This window comes from Fukomys damarensis, unplaced genomic scaffold (genome assembly GCF_012274545.1).
Source record: "Fukomys damarensis isolate Sample0158 unplaced genomic scaffold, DMR_v1.0_HiC HiC_scaffold_20, whole genome shotgun sequence".
Lineage (NCBI taxonomy): Eukaryota > Metazoa > Chordata > Mammalia > Rodentia > Bathyergidae > Fukomys > Fukomys damarensis.
In genome coordinates this window covers 41431350-41447400 of record NW_022900932.1, presented here as the reverse complement: position 1 = coordinate 41447400, position 16051 = coordinate 41431350, and the positions used below count along the sequence as shown (strand labels likewise).

Below are 16051 nucleotides of genomic sequence, written 5' to 3'. Positions count from 1 at the left end.
GGAGGTTAAAGGAGTCACATCTCATAATATATTTTTCCTACACCTCCAAAAGGACTGATTTCTGAATTACTTGCAAGATTTAAGATGACAGGGTCAGACTTGGAATGGACGTACTGGGCCAGAAGTACACAAGAGCTATGGGAGTCATTGCAGGGCCTTTCCTGGACACTCAGAGGGGAGGTCTGAGCATATTTGGCAGCTCAGCATGGCCAGTGGGCTTTTGTCTGCCCATCATTTTGCTGCAAGGGAGCCTCCTAGAGAGGAATTATGTTGGACAAGTATTCTTTGCTTAAGTAGTGTTTTGCAGGTCTCTATTTCGCACTTTTCTTTCAAGGCTCTTTTAGTTTTAAGTCATCACCACATTCAGTGATTATTATTCCAATTTCTGGTGCAAAAATTACATTCTAGACTTACATTCTAGACAGAAATTGAAAATAGATACCAGAGAACCAGACCATTGGTGGAAAGCCAAATAGCCTAGTTATAGCAGTTATGAAGCCTTTCTCCTCCTTTCTGTTGAAATATTAAATGTAAATATTTTCTTTAGAAGTCTCTTGGGGTTAGAGGCAGATTTTTATATGTTGCACATTAATGTATAATTTTTTTGGTGAGTAATGTAACTTATTTAAAACAATTTGGTCTTGGAAAGTGTTTCTCCTAAAAGAAGTATGTCAGATAGGTGCTATTTAGTGAACCAGGACTTCTCATGGGACACAATTTAGAAGATTTCAATTACTAATAACACATATCTAGGAAACAAAATTTTAGTAGTCTTTCCAGGGATGATTTGTCTTCAGGACAGACTTACACCAACCAAATAAATGTAGAAGTACAAGCCATACAAGTGTTCGCTAGACAACTCAGAATACCAGTGTGTTAATTTATCATGACGATGAATGTATATAGAAATAAAGTATCAGTGGCTGATCATTTGGCTACTAGCTCAAAGAGTCACCCTTTTACAATAGCAAAAAGCCAAATTCATTAACAGAACAGTCCCTTGGGAGACCACAATATTATGGTCTTGCAGAGGGGCCATTCTACCCAGTGCCATAAAATTCTGTCTCCTCTTGGTCTGTATTACAGGTGTTTAAATCTAGTCTCAGCCTCTCTCTCCCCTACATCCCCCTCCTTCCCTTCCTCCCTCTCTCCATCCCCCTCAGTGTTGGGATTGAACCTGGGGTCTTGGTAGACAAGGGCTCTACCACTGACCTATATCCCTAGCCCAGTTCTGGTTTTGTTTTGTTTTGTTTTGTTTTTTGGTACTGGGGATCAAACTCAGGACCTTGCACTTGCGAGGCAGGTGCAGTGGCACTGAGCTAAATCCCCACACCCCCCCTTTTGTTTTTGTTGTTGTTGTTTGTTTTGTTTTTTTGGAGACAAGGTCCTATAGTACAGGCTGGCTTTGAACTAATGGTGATCCTCCTGCCTCAGCCTCCCAAGTGCTGGGATTATAGTGTGAGCCACTATGCCCAGTCACCCAGTTCTGTTTTTTCAAATGTTTCCTGCAGACTCTTTATTCTTCCAGTATTTCAGACAGTCGTGTTACATTAAGGTTGATTAGACTTTAGAGTTTATATTCCCCAACTTGATTGAACTTGGATGTTTTGCAAGGCTCCACACGCTTTGTCAGTAGCTGCTTGCTGCAGACAGATGGTATCCATTTTATTTATTTTTAATTTTTTCTCTTAAATTCTTTTATTGGTACATTTTAGGTATATAGTACATTTATATTCATCATTGGAAACTTGTACCTTTACATGATGTATATTGGTTCTTACTTTTGTCCTTTTCCCTGCAGATAGTATCCATTTTAGTGATTCTTAAACTTGAGCATGAGAATCATTGGGGAAATTTGCGAAAAGTGCAGATTTTCAACCAGACCTCTACAAATTTAGATTAGAAGATTTGAGGGAATTGGGTTTTGATGTCTGTATTTTTAGTTTCTATGTATAGTTAGTGAAACATCATTTATATGTTAATTATTAACATATATTTATATGTTGATTATTAGTATTTTCAAGGATAACTTGTTGCTAAGGTCAGTAGTCCTCTATCTAAATGTTAAAATAGAGGCTGGGCATGGTAGCACATGCCTATAATCCCAGCGCTTGAGAGGCTAAGGCAGGAGAATTGCTGTGAGTTCAAGCCTGGCCTGAATTACATAAGAAGACCCTGTCTCAAAAAACAAAAAATAAGTATATGTTAAGATAGAAAGTTGATTTTAGAATGTGGGGTTACCTTAAGCACCCATAAGCAATTTTGAAAACTGTCCAAAGTTTTACAACTCTTGCTTTTGTTTTCTTTGCCAAAATACCCTGGGCTAGGCCTGGTTATATTGGCCACGAGAAAGAAAAGTTTCCTTTGTTTCAGAATATCTTGAACATCTGCTTTTCTCTTTCCCTGCTCTGGCTCAGGAGGTCCTCATCCCTCATCTGAATGGTTGAAGATTTCTTCAGAATCTCAACCCATCTACCTCCAATTGCTAGGTTCAAATTACTGGTGGAAGTGATAGAAGGTGTAGTAGAATTTGGGTGTAACATGATCAGAGAGATCTTAGCAAAGTCATTCTGGTAGGACAGAGATGGATTTGATGGGAGTACTACAGTGCCCAGGGAGTGACTATAGTTCAAAAAAACAGTATTAGAATGAAATATTGAATTCTAAAGGTAGAAAAATTTCCCATTGCTTTTGTAAGACAGAGTTTAGAACATGATGTTTGTGCAAATAAAAATGGGAAAAGAATTCAGTTTTCTAGGGTATGGCCACATCTTTTGTGTTCTCAAAGCCGTGTATTGTGTTTCAGGGTGTGCTTGCAGCAGAATGTCTCTGCACACACTGTTTTCCTTCCTTGGATGTTGCCATGTTATCTCACATTTAACATTTTTTTGAGTGCCTTTAATGTGCTTTAATTAGGGCAGGAAGACATGCTGGTAAACAAGATCAAATTGGTCGCTATGGTAATGGAGTTTACAATTTAATGGGATTGGTAAAACAAAAAATAAAAACCCACACAGTTGTCTAATAGTAATTGGGAAAAGTGTAAAGACTTGTAGTGCAAGGTGCTGTTCTTGGATAGAAGGGTCTAACTAATCTAAAAGCTAAAGGAAGGTTGCACCTGAGGACATGACTTTTCAACTGAGACCTAAAGAATTAGTAGAAATTAATTTGGAAATTGTAGAGTTTGAGAAAGGAATGCTTGTTTAGAGTTGAGAGGGGACGCCTCGTCCATAGCACCTGTGGCAAGAAGGGATAATGAAGAAATACAAAGATCTGTGTGTTTGAGTAGTTAGTAAAGAGGGAGAGACAGCAGCTGATTTCGAAGTAAGCAGAGATTGAGCAGTTTGCAGACATTTTTGTACTCTATTCTAAAAGCAATGAAGTTGTGGGGATATTGAGTGTGGAGTGTGATTACGATATAACTCCCAACTTGCTAAATGTCAGATGTGCTAAGTTTTTGTCCCCTGAAGTTGAAGAATGAATTCCAGAGGACGGGAGAGGTTAAGAGTAGGAAAGTGTTATTGGGGAATAGGAATAGCTTCAGAGACAGGAGGGATCCCAACTGCTGTGTGGGTTGCCCCAGAGGTCTTCTCTCCAAGAATGTTTTGTAGGGCAAAGTCATGAGAGGAGTACAAAGTGAGTCTAACTATAATCAGCCAATAAGATTACAAGTATAAGGCCGGGCGTGGTGGCGCACCAATGTAATCCCAGCACTCTGGGAGGCTGAGGCAGGAGGATTGCTGTGAGTTTGAGACCACCCTGGGCTACGTAGTGAATTCCAGGTCAGTCTCAACTACATAGTGAGATCCTGTCTCACTAAAGAAAAAAGATTACGAATGTAGCTGCTTAGTTTATATTGATGCAAGAGGGCATGTAGCAAGGGAATACAGATGACATCATTAACTTTGTTGATAATCTGTAGACTTGTCTTTAATCTTAGTCTTAGTAGTTCTTGTTGTTTTAGTAATCTTAGTCTTAGTTTTAGTCTTAGTGGATGGGAGAGGATAGCCCACCCCTAGGGAGATAATGGTCTATTTCTATGGGAAATCCCAAAAGGATGCTACCAATTACAGTATAATGTCAAATTTCCATTCATACCTTAGAAAAGTATGTAAATCTGGCCCTTGTGACTTTAGTCTCAAGGTCTTGCCTTCTTCATCCACAGTTTTGATATGTTCTCATCTTCTACCCTGACTTCCTTGAGAGCCTAGTCCCTTTCTGACTTTATAATAATTTTTTTTTCAGCTTTAGTTGAGTTTATTGGTACATTTTAGGGATACAGTACAGTTACATTCATTGTTGGGATCTTGTACCTCTACATGACAAGTCTTGATTCTCATTTTTTCCCCTTACCCCTGCCCTCCCTTCACCCCCTCCTCTCCTCCCCATCTACAAACACTTGATTTTCATCTTTTCATTCTCTCACATTTTTTTCTTTTCCCTTTTTACTCTTCCCCTACCCATCCCACCTTCCCTACACCTTTAGCTCCTTTCTTCCCATTTCTAAATGTCAGTAATCTTATTAGAATCTTATGCATTGTTGCAGATTATTTACACCAGGGAAACTATTTGGTATTTACACATGTGTGACTTATTTATTTCACTTAGGAGTATATCTTCAATATGTATCCATTTTCCTATGAATGAATCTATTTTCTCGTTCTTTATGGCTGAGTAATATTCCATTTTATAGAAAAACCACAACTTCTTTATCCAGTTTCCAACGGATGGGCAAATAGGCTGTTTCCAAGATATAATAATTTTTATATAACTTAGATCCCTATAATTACATATTCATATTAATGTTTGAAAATGGCAACTTTGACTGTTTTGTGGAATACACAGTAATTATTGGACTAAAGAAGATACACAACATGTGCTCATTAGTCTGAGTCCAGGGGAGAGATGGGGTGGTCTGGACCAGAGTGTTAGGCCTGGGGATGGAGAGAATGTTGTTTGTTTGTTTGTTTGTTTGTTTTGTTACTGGGGATCAAACTCAGGACCTTGCCTACAAGGTGGGTGTGGTGTCACTAAGCTAAATCCCTGGCCCTTGGGTGGAGAGAATTTAAGGGAATGTTTATTTGGAGCTTGAATTGGCAAGACTTAGCAAGAAATAGATTTGGCATGTAGCATGTGAGAGAGATGTCAAGGATGACTCTTAGAATTCTGGATCAGGTGTGGATCCAGGTATGGGTATGGATAATAGTTTGTTTTGTTCTGTTTTGTACTGGACATCAAACTCCAGTCCTTGCACTTGCAAGGCAGGCTGTGGAACCACTGAGCTAAATCCCTGGCCCTGATAATACTCATTTTAATCGAAATCTTTAAGGAATTCTAGAGAGGAGCAGGCTTGGAGGCAACGATCAAGAGCATTTTGAAGGTATTTTCTCCGTAGATTCTTCTCTTTTTCGTCAGAAACGACCACTCTCCCAAGATCCTGCTTAAAGTTGCCTTTCTGTGAAGTCACTCCAGAGATCAGAGCAAACTGAACTCTGTGTCCCGTGGACTTCCCTTAGTACTTATCTATTTTATGATTATCTGTATTTGCCTATCTCCCTCATCAGACTGTGATTCTTCAGCAGGGAGCTTCATGTTTGGTTGTTGCTCTTATATTTTGGGGGTTAAAGACTTTCTTTACCTTAGATCTGGGTAGTACTGGAGTAAGCTAATATTTCTTCACTGCAGCACTTCTCCCCACCTCCCCATTGTGAATTGAAATCTCCAGGAAGGGCATAAAATATGCAATATTTGCCCCAAATCATTTGGTTTCCGCTTCCTCTCTACCGGTTTTTATTTTCTGAGCATCTCATGTTATGAATGTTGAAGGTTCTAGAGGTAGGAGGAATAGGACCATTCTGTGAGAAATGGTGATTTGGATATGAGCTTAACACTGAGTATGTGTGAGATTCACTGAGTGTGGACTACATGAAAAGATAACCTGTCCACTGTTGGAGAACGGTCTCTGGATAACTTTGGGAAGCTAATTTTGCCTATAGTTGATGCAGATCTATTTCTTTTATGTCCAACAATCAAAACAAACATCAAAGGATGAGAATTTATTAGTTTGTTCCTGCCAGGCTAAACAAGATAGGTGCCATGAGGTGACAAATTCTATTTTGTTTCTTTGTAGTTCTCTGGTCTCCTCTGACCCCACACACCCCAGCATACCTTTGGCCCCTTTATTTCTGAACTCCTAACGTCGAAATAGTGCCTTTCTTATGTCAAATGGGTTGTTCGTAAAATAAAGTTATATCAGCAACGTTTTTTTGGTTAAAAAATGTTCAGTACTTTTCTAAACTGTTTATATTCTGGTATCGAGAGTTGGCTGTTGTACAAAACCTAGGTTTCAGGGACATATGGACAGGATAGGGTAAACAGGAAAGACACTTCTCTCTTTGAAGAATACAGTATGTGAATATATTTTTTATTTTATAATAAATTTTATTTTATTCCATTCCCTCTTCAAACTCCTCCCCTCCCTATGTAAAAAAGACTTTTCCATTTTTTTCTACTGTTGTCACTTTTTTCCTTGTCCCTTCCTTCCTTTTGTGAATATGTTTGAAAAGGGAAAATTTCTTTTTTTTTTTTTTTTTTTTTTCAAAAGTTAGAGCCTTCAAGACAGTTTATTTTTTAGAGTAGAACTTAGTGGAAAGTTTTACCAGGAACTCAGAAACTGGAACAAGTAATATATTTGTTTTTAAACATACTTTGTTTTGCAATGCCAAGGGGCATTATTTCGACAGACTAACTGCTGGTATCTTTCTTATAGTCATGTACAGTGGGTGGAGTTAATGAAAATAATTCTGTACTCTGTTTTTTTGGTACCGAGGATTGAACTTGGGTCCTTGCACCTGCAAGGCAGGCCGCAGCACCACTGAGCTAAATCCCTGACCCCTGTACTCTTTTCATATATTTTAGTTACATATCATCCAACTGAGATTAGTCATGTTAAGATAGAGTGACCACATCTACATCTATACCTCCCACGTCTTTATTTTCATGTTTTCATTTACTTGTCCTGCCGTATAGAACACGTTCATTTTTAAATGGACATAAGTGGCATGACAAGGAAAACTGGATCTTTAGTCCGGCATTAGGAGTTGTTAGCTTCTGTCATCAGTTTAATATTCCCACGACCCCTGTACTCTTTTCATATATTTTTAGTTACATATCATCCAACTGAGATTAGTAATGTTAAGATAGAGTGACCACATCTACATCTATACCTCCCACATCTTTACTTTTATGTTTTCATTTACTTGTCCTGCCTTATAGAACACGTTCATGTTTAAATGGACATAAGTGGCATGACAGGGAAAACTGGATCTTTAGTCCGGCATTAGGAGTTGTTAGCTTCTGTCATCAGTTTAATATTCCCTTTGCTCTCAGGGCAATCTTTAGATCTGAGCCCATGAGGTCACCATCAAGTACACATTACAAAAAAAAAAAATCTGTGAATAGATACTATTTTTTCTGCTTATTTTAAGAAATGACCAAAGTAAGGAAAAATAATTGTTAAATATGCTCTTAGTAGCTGTGATAGGGACTGCATGGATAAAATGTAATGCTTTTTTAGCAAGGAAAATAGCTGCAATTTTAATGCAGAATTCCTCCTTAATTATCATCTCAGGGCTGTATATATCCTTAGAGAAAAAAGATGGTATAAACTTGTGTAGACCTGGTAATCTTCAGTAATATATTCTATTGGAAAGGCCACGTCTCAGGACACATTTTTTTGGTACATTTCTTTCTGCACTTTGGGCTTCTAATAAAGGATGTATTGTCCAGGAAAGTCATTTTAATTACAGAAACTCCTACGTTTGTTTCAGGTCGATCTTCTCTCTTTCCCTTTGAAGACGCCTTCTTGGATGACAGCCATGGTGATCAGGCCTTGTCATCTGGTTTGAGTTCTCCCACTCGCTGTCAGAATGGGGAGCGAGTTGAGCGCTACTCTAGAAAGGTGTTTGTTGGAGGCCTCCCTCCTGACATCGATGAAGGTATGCATTCACTAACGACTTGATCCGAAAGTCTGGGTTTGTGCTTTGTGTCGTCTGACCTTGACTTTCCAAGTCAGCTGTAGGATATTTATATCTTAATGTGTAGGAGGTGAGAATATTTGATAAAGGAGGAAGTAATAGATGACACATATCGTATCTACCGTTCATATGTGGCAATGAAGGAGTCTCAACAGTTTCTCATTCCCTGCTTGTTAATTTAGGGGTAGTATGATGAGAACTAATACATATGAAACTTTTATTCTTAAGTCCATTATTGTACTAAGCATTTCTTATTATCTCATTTAATATTTCATTTAATACTCATAGCTGTTTTATAAGGTACATTCTCTCATCATTTTGTTTTGGTACCGAACTCGGGTCCTTGTGCTTGCAAGGCAGGCGATGGAACCACTGAGCTAAATCCCCAGCCCCTGTCATCATTTTTTAGATGAAGAAACTGAGGATCAGAGAAATAATTTGGATTATGTAGCTAATGGTGTAGTTACATACTAGTCAGTCTGATTTAGAGCTTTCTCTCATGTTATGACACCATCATATTTTACTTTAAATGTCTATTAATGAAAAGCTTATCTCCTGCTTGTCTTTGAAAGAATGAGGATGAATTAGATTTATTAATGATATTTTTGAGATACTACAGTCCAAAATAAAAGTGGATTTTTCTCTTATGCCTAAAATCAAGGAAAGTATTCCTTTTAGCACATAGTAGATATTAAATAGTAAATATTTGTTGAATGCATGGATGAAATAAATAACTGTTTCAGTAGGCTTTGGATCTGCTATAAAAACATTAAAACAGATTTGTTTTGCCAGCATTATTCTAACTATGAAACTTGGTTAATTTATCATGTTGTTCTCATTATGAGAAAAGAAAAACCATTTATATATGTATGTATGTTTGCTTTTTGAAATAGGGTCTAGCTATGTAGTTCAGATTGACCTTGAACTTGCTATGTAGCCCAGTTGACCTCAAAATCATAGCAGTCCTCCTGCCTCAGCCTCTCCAGTGCTGGGATTACAGGCATGCACCACCATGCCCAGCAGATCAGATTTTCTTTAAGACAAATATAGCCCAGGCTGGTCTCGAACTCACAGTGATCCTCCTGCCTCAGCCTCCCGAGTGCTGGGATTACAGGCGTGCACCACCACACCCGGTCTAGCCTTCTGATTTGAGTGAAAAGTCAGACACATTTATTGAGCTACCACTTTTTATATATATATTCTTTATAAATTATATAGTATGTATGAGAGAAAAGAGATACTGCCTTTTAACATTTTTTCTCACCACCAAATAGAATTACCTGCTTGTTTCCTCCCTGCTTCTCATCAAGTAAATCAGTTTACTTCTACAAAAGCTTAAAGATTCCATATAAGTGAAAATATTTTCTGTACTTTTACTCTTTTCTGAAAACAGAACATTCTTATTTTTAGAATCTCTTTTTTATTTGACTTAGAGGTCATTTTAGCTAATACTAGAATTTTTTCTTCCAAATTCTTTATCAAGGTTATTGGCAGTGAAAAGAAATGAATAATAGTTAGAAACAAATTTTGCGTAGTTAAAAGCAAATAACAGAATGCATATCCAAGCCATAGTGTTTAAGTTTGATTTCTAGTACTTTAGAAAGTACCCCCTCAAATTTTTCTTCCTTTTCTTCTTTCTTTCTTTTCTTTTTTCTTTTTTTTATTTTTTTTTATTTTTTTTAGTGTTTGTTTATTTTTGCAGTGCTGAGAGTTGAACCAGGGAGCCTTTGTATGTTAGGCAAATGGTCTACCACTGATCTCCACTTCAGCCCACAAAGTTTCGTTTTGTTTTTTTTTAATAAAAAGATGTGTTTTGTGCTATTCTGATTACATTTTTTTTCCTCTTTTGCTAACCTTTCTTCTTTGTTTTGCAGATGAGATCACTGCCAGCTTTCGCAGATTTGGACCTCTTGTGGTAGACTGGCCTCATAAAGCGGAAAGCAAGTCATATTTTCCTCCTAAAGGTAATGCACTTAAAATGTCTCCACTGGCTGCCTGTTGGAGAGTTTGTCTTACAGACAGTTTGATCTGAGGCAGCCTTTTAATTCTTGAAATTGCAGTTGACTTTTTTCCCCCTAGATTAAGAAAATATTTGTTAAAATATTTGACCATCCTTTTGTGTATTATGTTTCAACCTGAGGATTCTTTGTATTTTATTGACAATGAAATCTTGTAAATCTGTTGTGGATGAGCTTTGTGCTAAGGTTTTATAACTTTGAGAGAAAAGATCTAGACTTTTGAGGGATGTCAGCAGTGATAAAGGAAAAGATTATTTAAAGTGAAATTTTATTTGTGTCTCATAACCTTGTGGTTTTATAAATCTTATAAATCCCAGACTTGGAAAACCTATTGGCTGAAGAATGGCATTGCATGAAATTACCTTTATCCACTTCTGTATCTTAAATAACTTAGCCTGTTTAGGAGGCAGAAGGCAAACTAGCAAAAAATTCTTCGCATGATTTTGTCTCTCTTATTTTTGGAGGCTGTTTTGATAATTTATGAGGAGATGAAAATATTGCTTTGTCTATTCATAGTTTGGCATTTCTGCAGAACCCAGAGAACTCTTCTAGTGATGCTCACTCTGGGTGTGTCCCTAGATTTATATACAAGTCTGTTTTGGATCAAAAAGGAAATTTTCTTGTGTTATGTGCTGCAGATATGTTCCAAAGGTCCTTTTGGGGGTTTTTGTTTTGTTTTGGTACTGGGAACTGAACTCAGAACCTTGTGCTTACCAGGCAGGGGTAGTGCCACTGAGCTAAATCTTCAGCCCCAGAGGTACTGTCCATCTTTGAAAAAAGGCTTTTTTGATGTTATTGTATAACATTCATTACTAGAAAATAGAGTCAAAATGCTTCTTCCTATTCCTTGTATAGGAACCAAACCAGAGCTTATCTTGGTGAAGATAGTTCTGGTTTATTGGTTTCTTTGTCACTTGTAGTTCTCTCCACACGTTCTGTAGCCCTCTATCACAAGTTAGTAAAAAGAGTGCTTTTTGCTTTTAGCATTCTTTGTTAATTCTCTCCAGAAAATTTTTACATAAGAAAATTAAGTTGATGTTACAAAATATAGAAATCATCACGCTATTTAGTAAAAGAATAAAGACATATATGAAAAAAAATTTTTTTGAGACATAGTCTCACCTTGTAGTCTAGGCTGGCCTCAAACTCACTATATCACCCAGGCTGGCCTCGAACTTGTGATGATCCTTTTGCCTCAGCCTTCCAAGTGCTGGAACTATAGGCATGCGCCACCACACCTGGCTATAAATTATTTTTCTAATGCTAGTTCGATGCATCAGGAAAGGTTTTTTTTCCTTCCAGTAAGTGAATGTATTTATCACATTAATGCATGTAGCACATTCTGTAAAATGATGTGTACAAAAGATATTTTTAAGAGTGATGGTTACAAAAATATGCTGAGAGTATAAAAGTGATTCTGACATAGAAAGTGTCCTCTGATCATTGTAAGAAATGAAAGATAAATGTCTAAATAGTCATATCCAAAGCAAATTATGCTCTATTCGAGATAACCACTTTCTTAAATATTTTCCAATCTCTTTATAAATGTATGTATTTGTATGAAATTTAAAAATTTGCATAAATAGATCACATTGCACTTGCTGTCTTCATAACCTGCATCTTACTCTCTGGCAATGTCAGCATCTGTCTGTAACAAACCTGTGCTCTCCTTAAAGGCCATGTCTTACTTAACCAAGCCTAGATGGTATTTAAGTTGTTTACTCTTGTTTCTGTCGTGCATCACTCATCAGTGACTGTCCTTGTGTCTTCATCTCATCTCATTCATTTATTCATTTATTTGCAAACCGAGGGCCTGATGAACCTGAGGCAAGCACTGTACCACTGAGCTATGCCTCTCGCTTTTTTGTGACTGCTACTACAAGTGAGAGTAGATGTTTATATAGATTACCAAGCTGCCCTTAAGAGGCTCATACACTTTTTTTTGGGGGGGTGGGGTATTGGGGATCGAACTCGGATCACTGTGCTTCCCAGGCAGGTGGCAGAACCCCTGAGCTAAATCCCTGGCCCGCTCATACACATTTTATGTTCCTACCCATAGAATTTAGTTTGCAAAACCCAGTGTTGTTGCAGGTCTAGGGAAATCTCTTTTTTGTTCTTTGCCAATCTGATGATTAAAATAACTCTTTTTTTGGCATTTATGTTTCTCTTTTTTGGCCATCTCCTAATCTTTTTATTTTCTTATCTTGTTAAATATATACTTTGTCCCATTTACTTTTGGGTGTTTATCTTTTTGTAAAGGCTTTTTTGTTTTGTTTTGCTGTTTTGAGACAGGACCTCCCTATGTCGTTCAGGCTGACCTTGAACTAAAAGTTATCTTCCTGCTTCAGCCTCCTGAGTTCTAGGAAAACAGACGTGAACCACCACACCCAGTTCTGTAAAGGCTTTTTACATTAAGAATTTTTAAAAGTACTTTGACTTATATTTGAAATATTCCCCCACTTTTCAATCCTGTTTGATTCTACTGAATATGATCATTAATTTTTAAAATTTTTAAAGTAGCTATTAAGACTGTTTTGTGGTAACAGGGCTTGAACCCAGGGCCTAACACTGTAAACACTCTATGATTGAGCTACATCCCCAGCTTTTTAAAAATTTTTTTATTTTGAGACAGGGTCTCATTAAATTGCCCACACTGGCCTCAAAACATGGAGATCCTCCTGCTTCAGCCTCCCAGGTAGCTGGAACCACAAGCATGTACAGTACCCTGCCCAGCCCAAAACTATATTTTTATATCAAATAAATTTACCAGTTTTTTCTTATGGTTTTTGAGTTTTCCTGACATGCTTTAAAAGATTTTCCCTACTATATGACAATTTAAACAATACTATTCATGTGTTTTTCTGATGTTTTTATTATTTTGCTCTTCACATTAATATCTTGTTTGGGTCTGCAATTTTTATTGAAATATAGCACAAGAAAAAAATCCATCTGAATTTTTCCCGAGTAGCTTGTCAGTCATCCCAGTATTATTTACTGGCTAGTCATTTTGTTTACTCATTGATTTGAATTGTTAGACTTAAATATTGCCTGATTTGTTTCTCAATAGAATTTTCAAGTTTTTTTTAAATTGCTTGCTCTAGTATGATAATTGTTAGTCATATACAGCTAAGAAGTTATTTAAAATGCGACTTTTTTGAGTTGTGATATGATATATATATATATATATATATATATATATAATAAGCAGTAGATTTTAAAGACTTCATTTTTTATGTAGGTCTCAGTAGTTTTGTTCACATATTAAAATAATTTGGAGTATGTTTGACTAAATATACTAAAATTAACCTTGCAGGCTTGTTTTTACCTTTTAAAATATAGATGCTAAAATTTTTTGTTACACGTGATTCATGTTTCTATTAGACAGAACTCTTCTAGAACAAGGGTCAGCAAACTACCTGTTTTTGTATGGCCTGTGAGCTAAGGATTATTTTTATGTTTTTAAAAAGATTGTATGTGGCCCATAGATCCCTTTGTAAGAAAAGTTTGTTGTTCTCTGATCTAAAATAACCCATCAAATTGCTTATTTATCTTCTGAGACACCCAGTGACAAGGGAGGTAGTTTATTTTAGAGGAAGTCTATATACTTGCAGGCCTACTTTTCTATTAATTTTTTTCTTCTATCACACTGTCAAATGTTCCCTGCAGTCTTTACCCATTGGTCAGTGGAATTTTATAAAACAGAACAAAACAAGTCATCATTGTGACATCTGTTTCCACAATCTGTTTCACTTCCAAGCTAAATATTTTTGTCTGTCCCTGTCATCCTTTATATGTAATGGTTTCTGGATCACTGTGTCTCCCTGCTCTGTATATTTGTCACATTTACAACATCCTACTTAAGTTTGTTTCTGAGAGTTGAAGAGAATGTTAGAGTTGGTCTGAGCAGTACTGAGTGTAGTAGCTCTACAACCTTCATGGTTTTTGGTAGCACGATAATATAGAACATAGTACATCAGTGCTGGTGTCCTCCTTTTGTAGCTGAGGTTAAAGCATGGGTTGGACAAATAAGAGGAATGTCCACAAGAAAATAAGCTTTCCTGATTCCAGTTCTTTGATTGTGTCCTCTGAGAGCAGATTGCCTTTCTGGTGATTAAGGTCAGGGAGGAGAAATAATTATTAGACTATTGGCTACTATTTTGTTTTGCTCTCAGCCAACATCTGAAGGTTGACCTATTGTGGGAGAAGCTAATGAAACTTTGTATTATTCTAAGACTGAAATAACTTTGAGAATACTTGTACATTGTTTAATTGATATTGAGAACATCAAAATTGTTTATCTCAAACTAATGTCCTCCTATAATGCCTTCTCCTACTAACTGTACTTTTCCTTAGGTCACTAGGTTACCCCTTAGGTACAGTTTACTTGGTTGAGCATTTTAGGCTTATGTGTAAGTTAGAGGGGGAAAAAAGAATCATCTACTATTGAGCCTTTTGGTCTTTGTCCCAGAGAATATACGTTTAATGGAAATGACAGAATCATCCATTCATTCAGCAAATTTACCTGTACAGATATGAAGTAGGGTTTATAAAATGATGACTGTTTTCAGTGGATTGTGAAGTTCCTAAAATCCACATAGCAAACAGTGTCCAGGTACATTACTGTCCCTTCAAGTTGGACCAGAGAGTGGGAAGTGATACAGACAGGGCCTTTTCCAGCACATTGGCCACTGAAGCATTTGCGGAAGATTTAGGGTCCTCTGGATCCGTCTGTAGGTCACAAGCAATAAACACTTGGGTTCCCCAGAATGGCACTGAGAACACGGAAGGCGTGGAATGTGGTCCCAGACCATACAAGCTTACATTCTTGGTGGAGATAAACAATTAATCAGTCACAAAAATTAACATTTTTACAGATTTTCATATTATCCCTAAAGGAAAAACAAACTGTAATAGACTCTAAAGAGGGGATATCTGTTTCAGTAAGGGTATGGAAACAATTTCTCTGAGAAAATGGTGTTTAAGCAGACCTGAAAATTGAGGGAGGGGTTAGCTGTAAAGTGTAGGGAAGTACTGAGCAGAGGACTATGATCTGGGAAAGATTGAGTTTGAAAAGGTTATAGTGCCTTGGAAGAAATGAAGGAATGATGGATAGAATGTTACAAAGTCAGAGAAAGTGTTATAAAAGAAAGGGCACTGAAGAATAGGATTTTTTTTTGTTTTGTTTTCTTTTTGTTTTTCCTCTAAATTCCTTTAGTCCATCAGAGAGCATGGACATGAAGATATATAGTGTTTGTCTTTGGGGTGAAGAAAGAATGGACTCAGGTCAAGTAGAAATATCAATTTAAAAACAACTTGAAAGAGCTATAAAAATTGAAACAAAGTCTTGTTTTGTATTTTCTGTATTTAGCTCTTGGAGATGAGAAGAAATCCAATTCAAAATATTGAGGAAAAGTTTCTTGGAATCATAGGGTTTATAATTCTGGAATAGTTGAGTTAAAGTTGTGAGTCTTTGGGATTCCCCCCCAAATTATGGCATAAACCAAACTCCATGCTATAGATTCATACAGAATTCTATCAATGTTATTATATCTAGAATAGTTTGGGTACTAATTGTTTGAAGACAGATTAAAAGGGATGAGGTGAGAGAACAGAGCATGATCCATACAGAGGCCCACACTCTGGTACAGATGGTCATGCAGCATTGAGAATTTTAGTCCATCAAATATTTGTTGTGTATCAATCTGTGTTTGGAAGGGTCTTGTGTTTGGTCTTTTGGGAATCTAGAGATCTTTCTTTATTTCCTTTTTCTTTTTAGTTTATTATTAAATATGCATAGTATATAATGTTTGCACTCCTTGTAGGAAGTCGGTACATGTACATAACACATTTTAATTCCTTCCAGGAGTGGTAGTGCATGCCTGTAATCCAGCACTTGGGAGGCTGAGGCAGGAGTGCCGTGGGTCTGAAGACTGCCTGAACTACATAGCGAGACTCTGTCTCAAAAAAAAAATCCTTTTATCACCCATTTTCCCTTTC

General features: G+C 36.9%; 1 protein-coding gene across 1 annotated transcript in view; it reads left to right on the top strand.

Annotated features, from left to right (window-relative positions):
* Positions 1-16051, top strand: part of Cpeb3 (cytoplasmic polyadenylation element binding protein 3) — a 189218-nt gene that overhangs the window by 99399 nt on the left and 73768 nt on the right. The window contains exons 11-12 of the mRNA XM_010632135.3: positions 7830-7997; positions 9911-10000. Coding sequence (XP_010630437.1) covers positions 7830-7997; positions 9911-10000 — 258 coding nt within the window. The remainder of the gene's footprint in view (positions 1-7829; positions 7998-9910; positions 10001-16051) is intronic.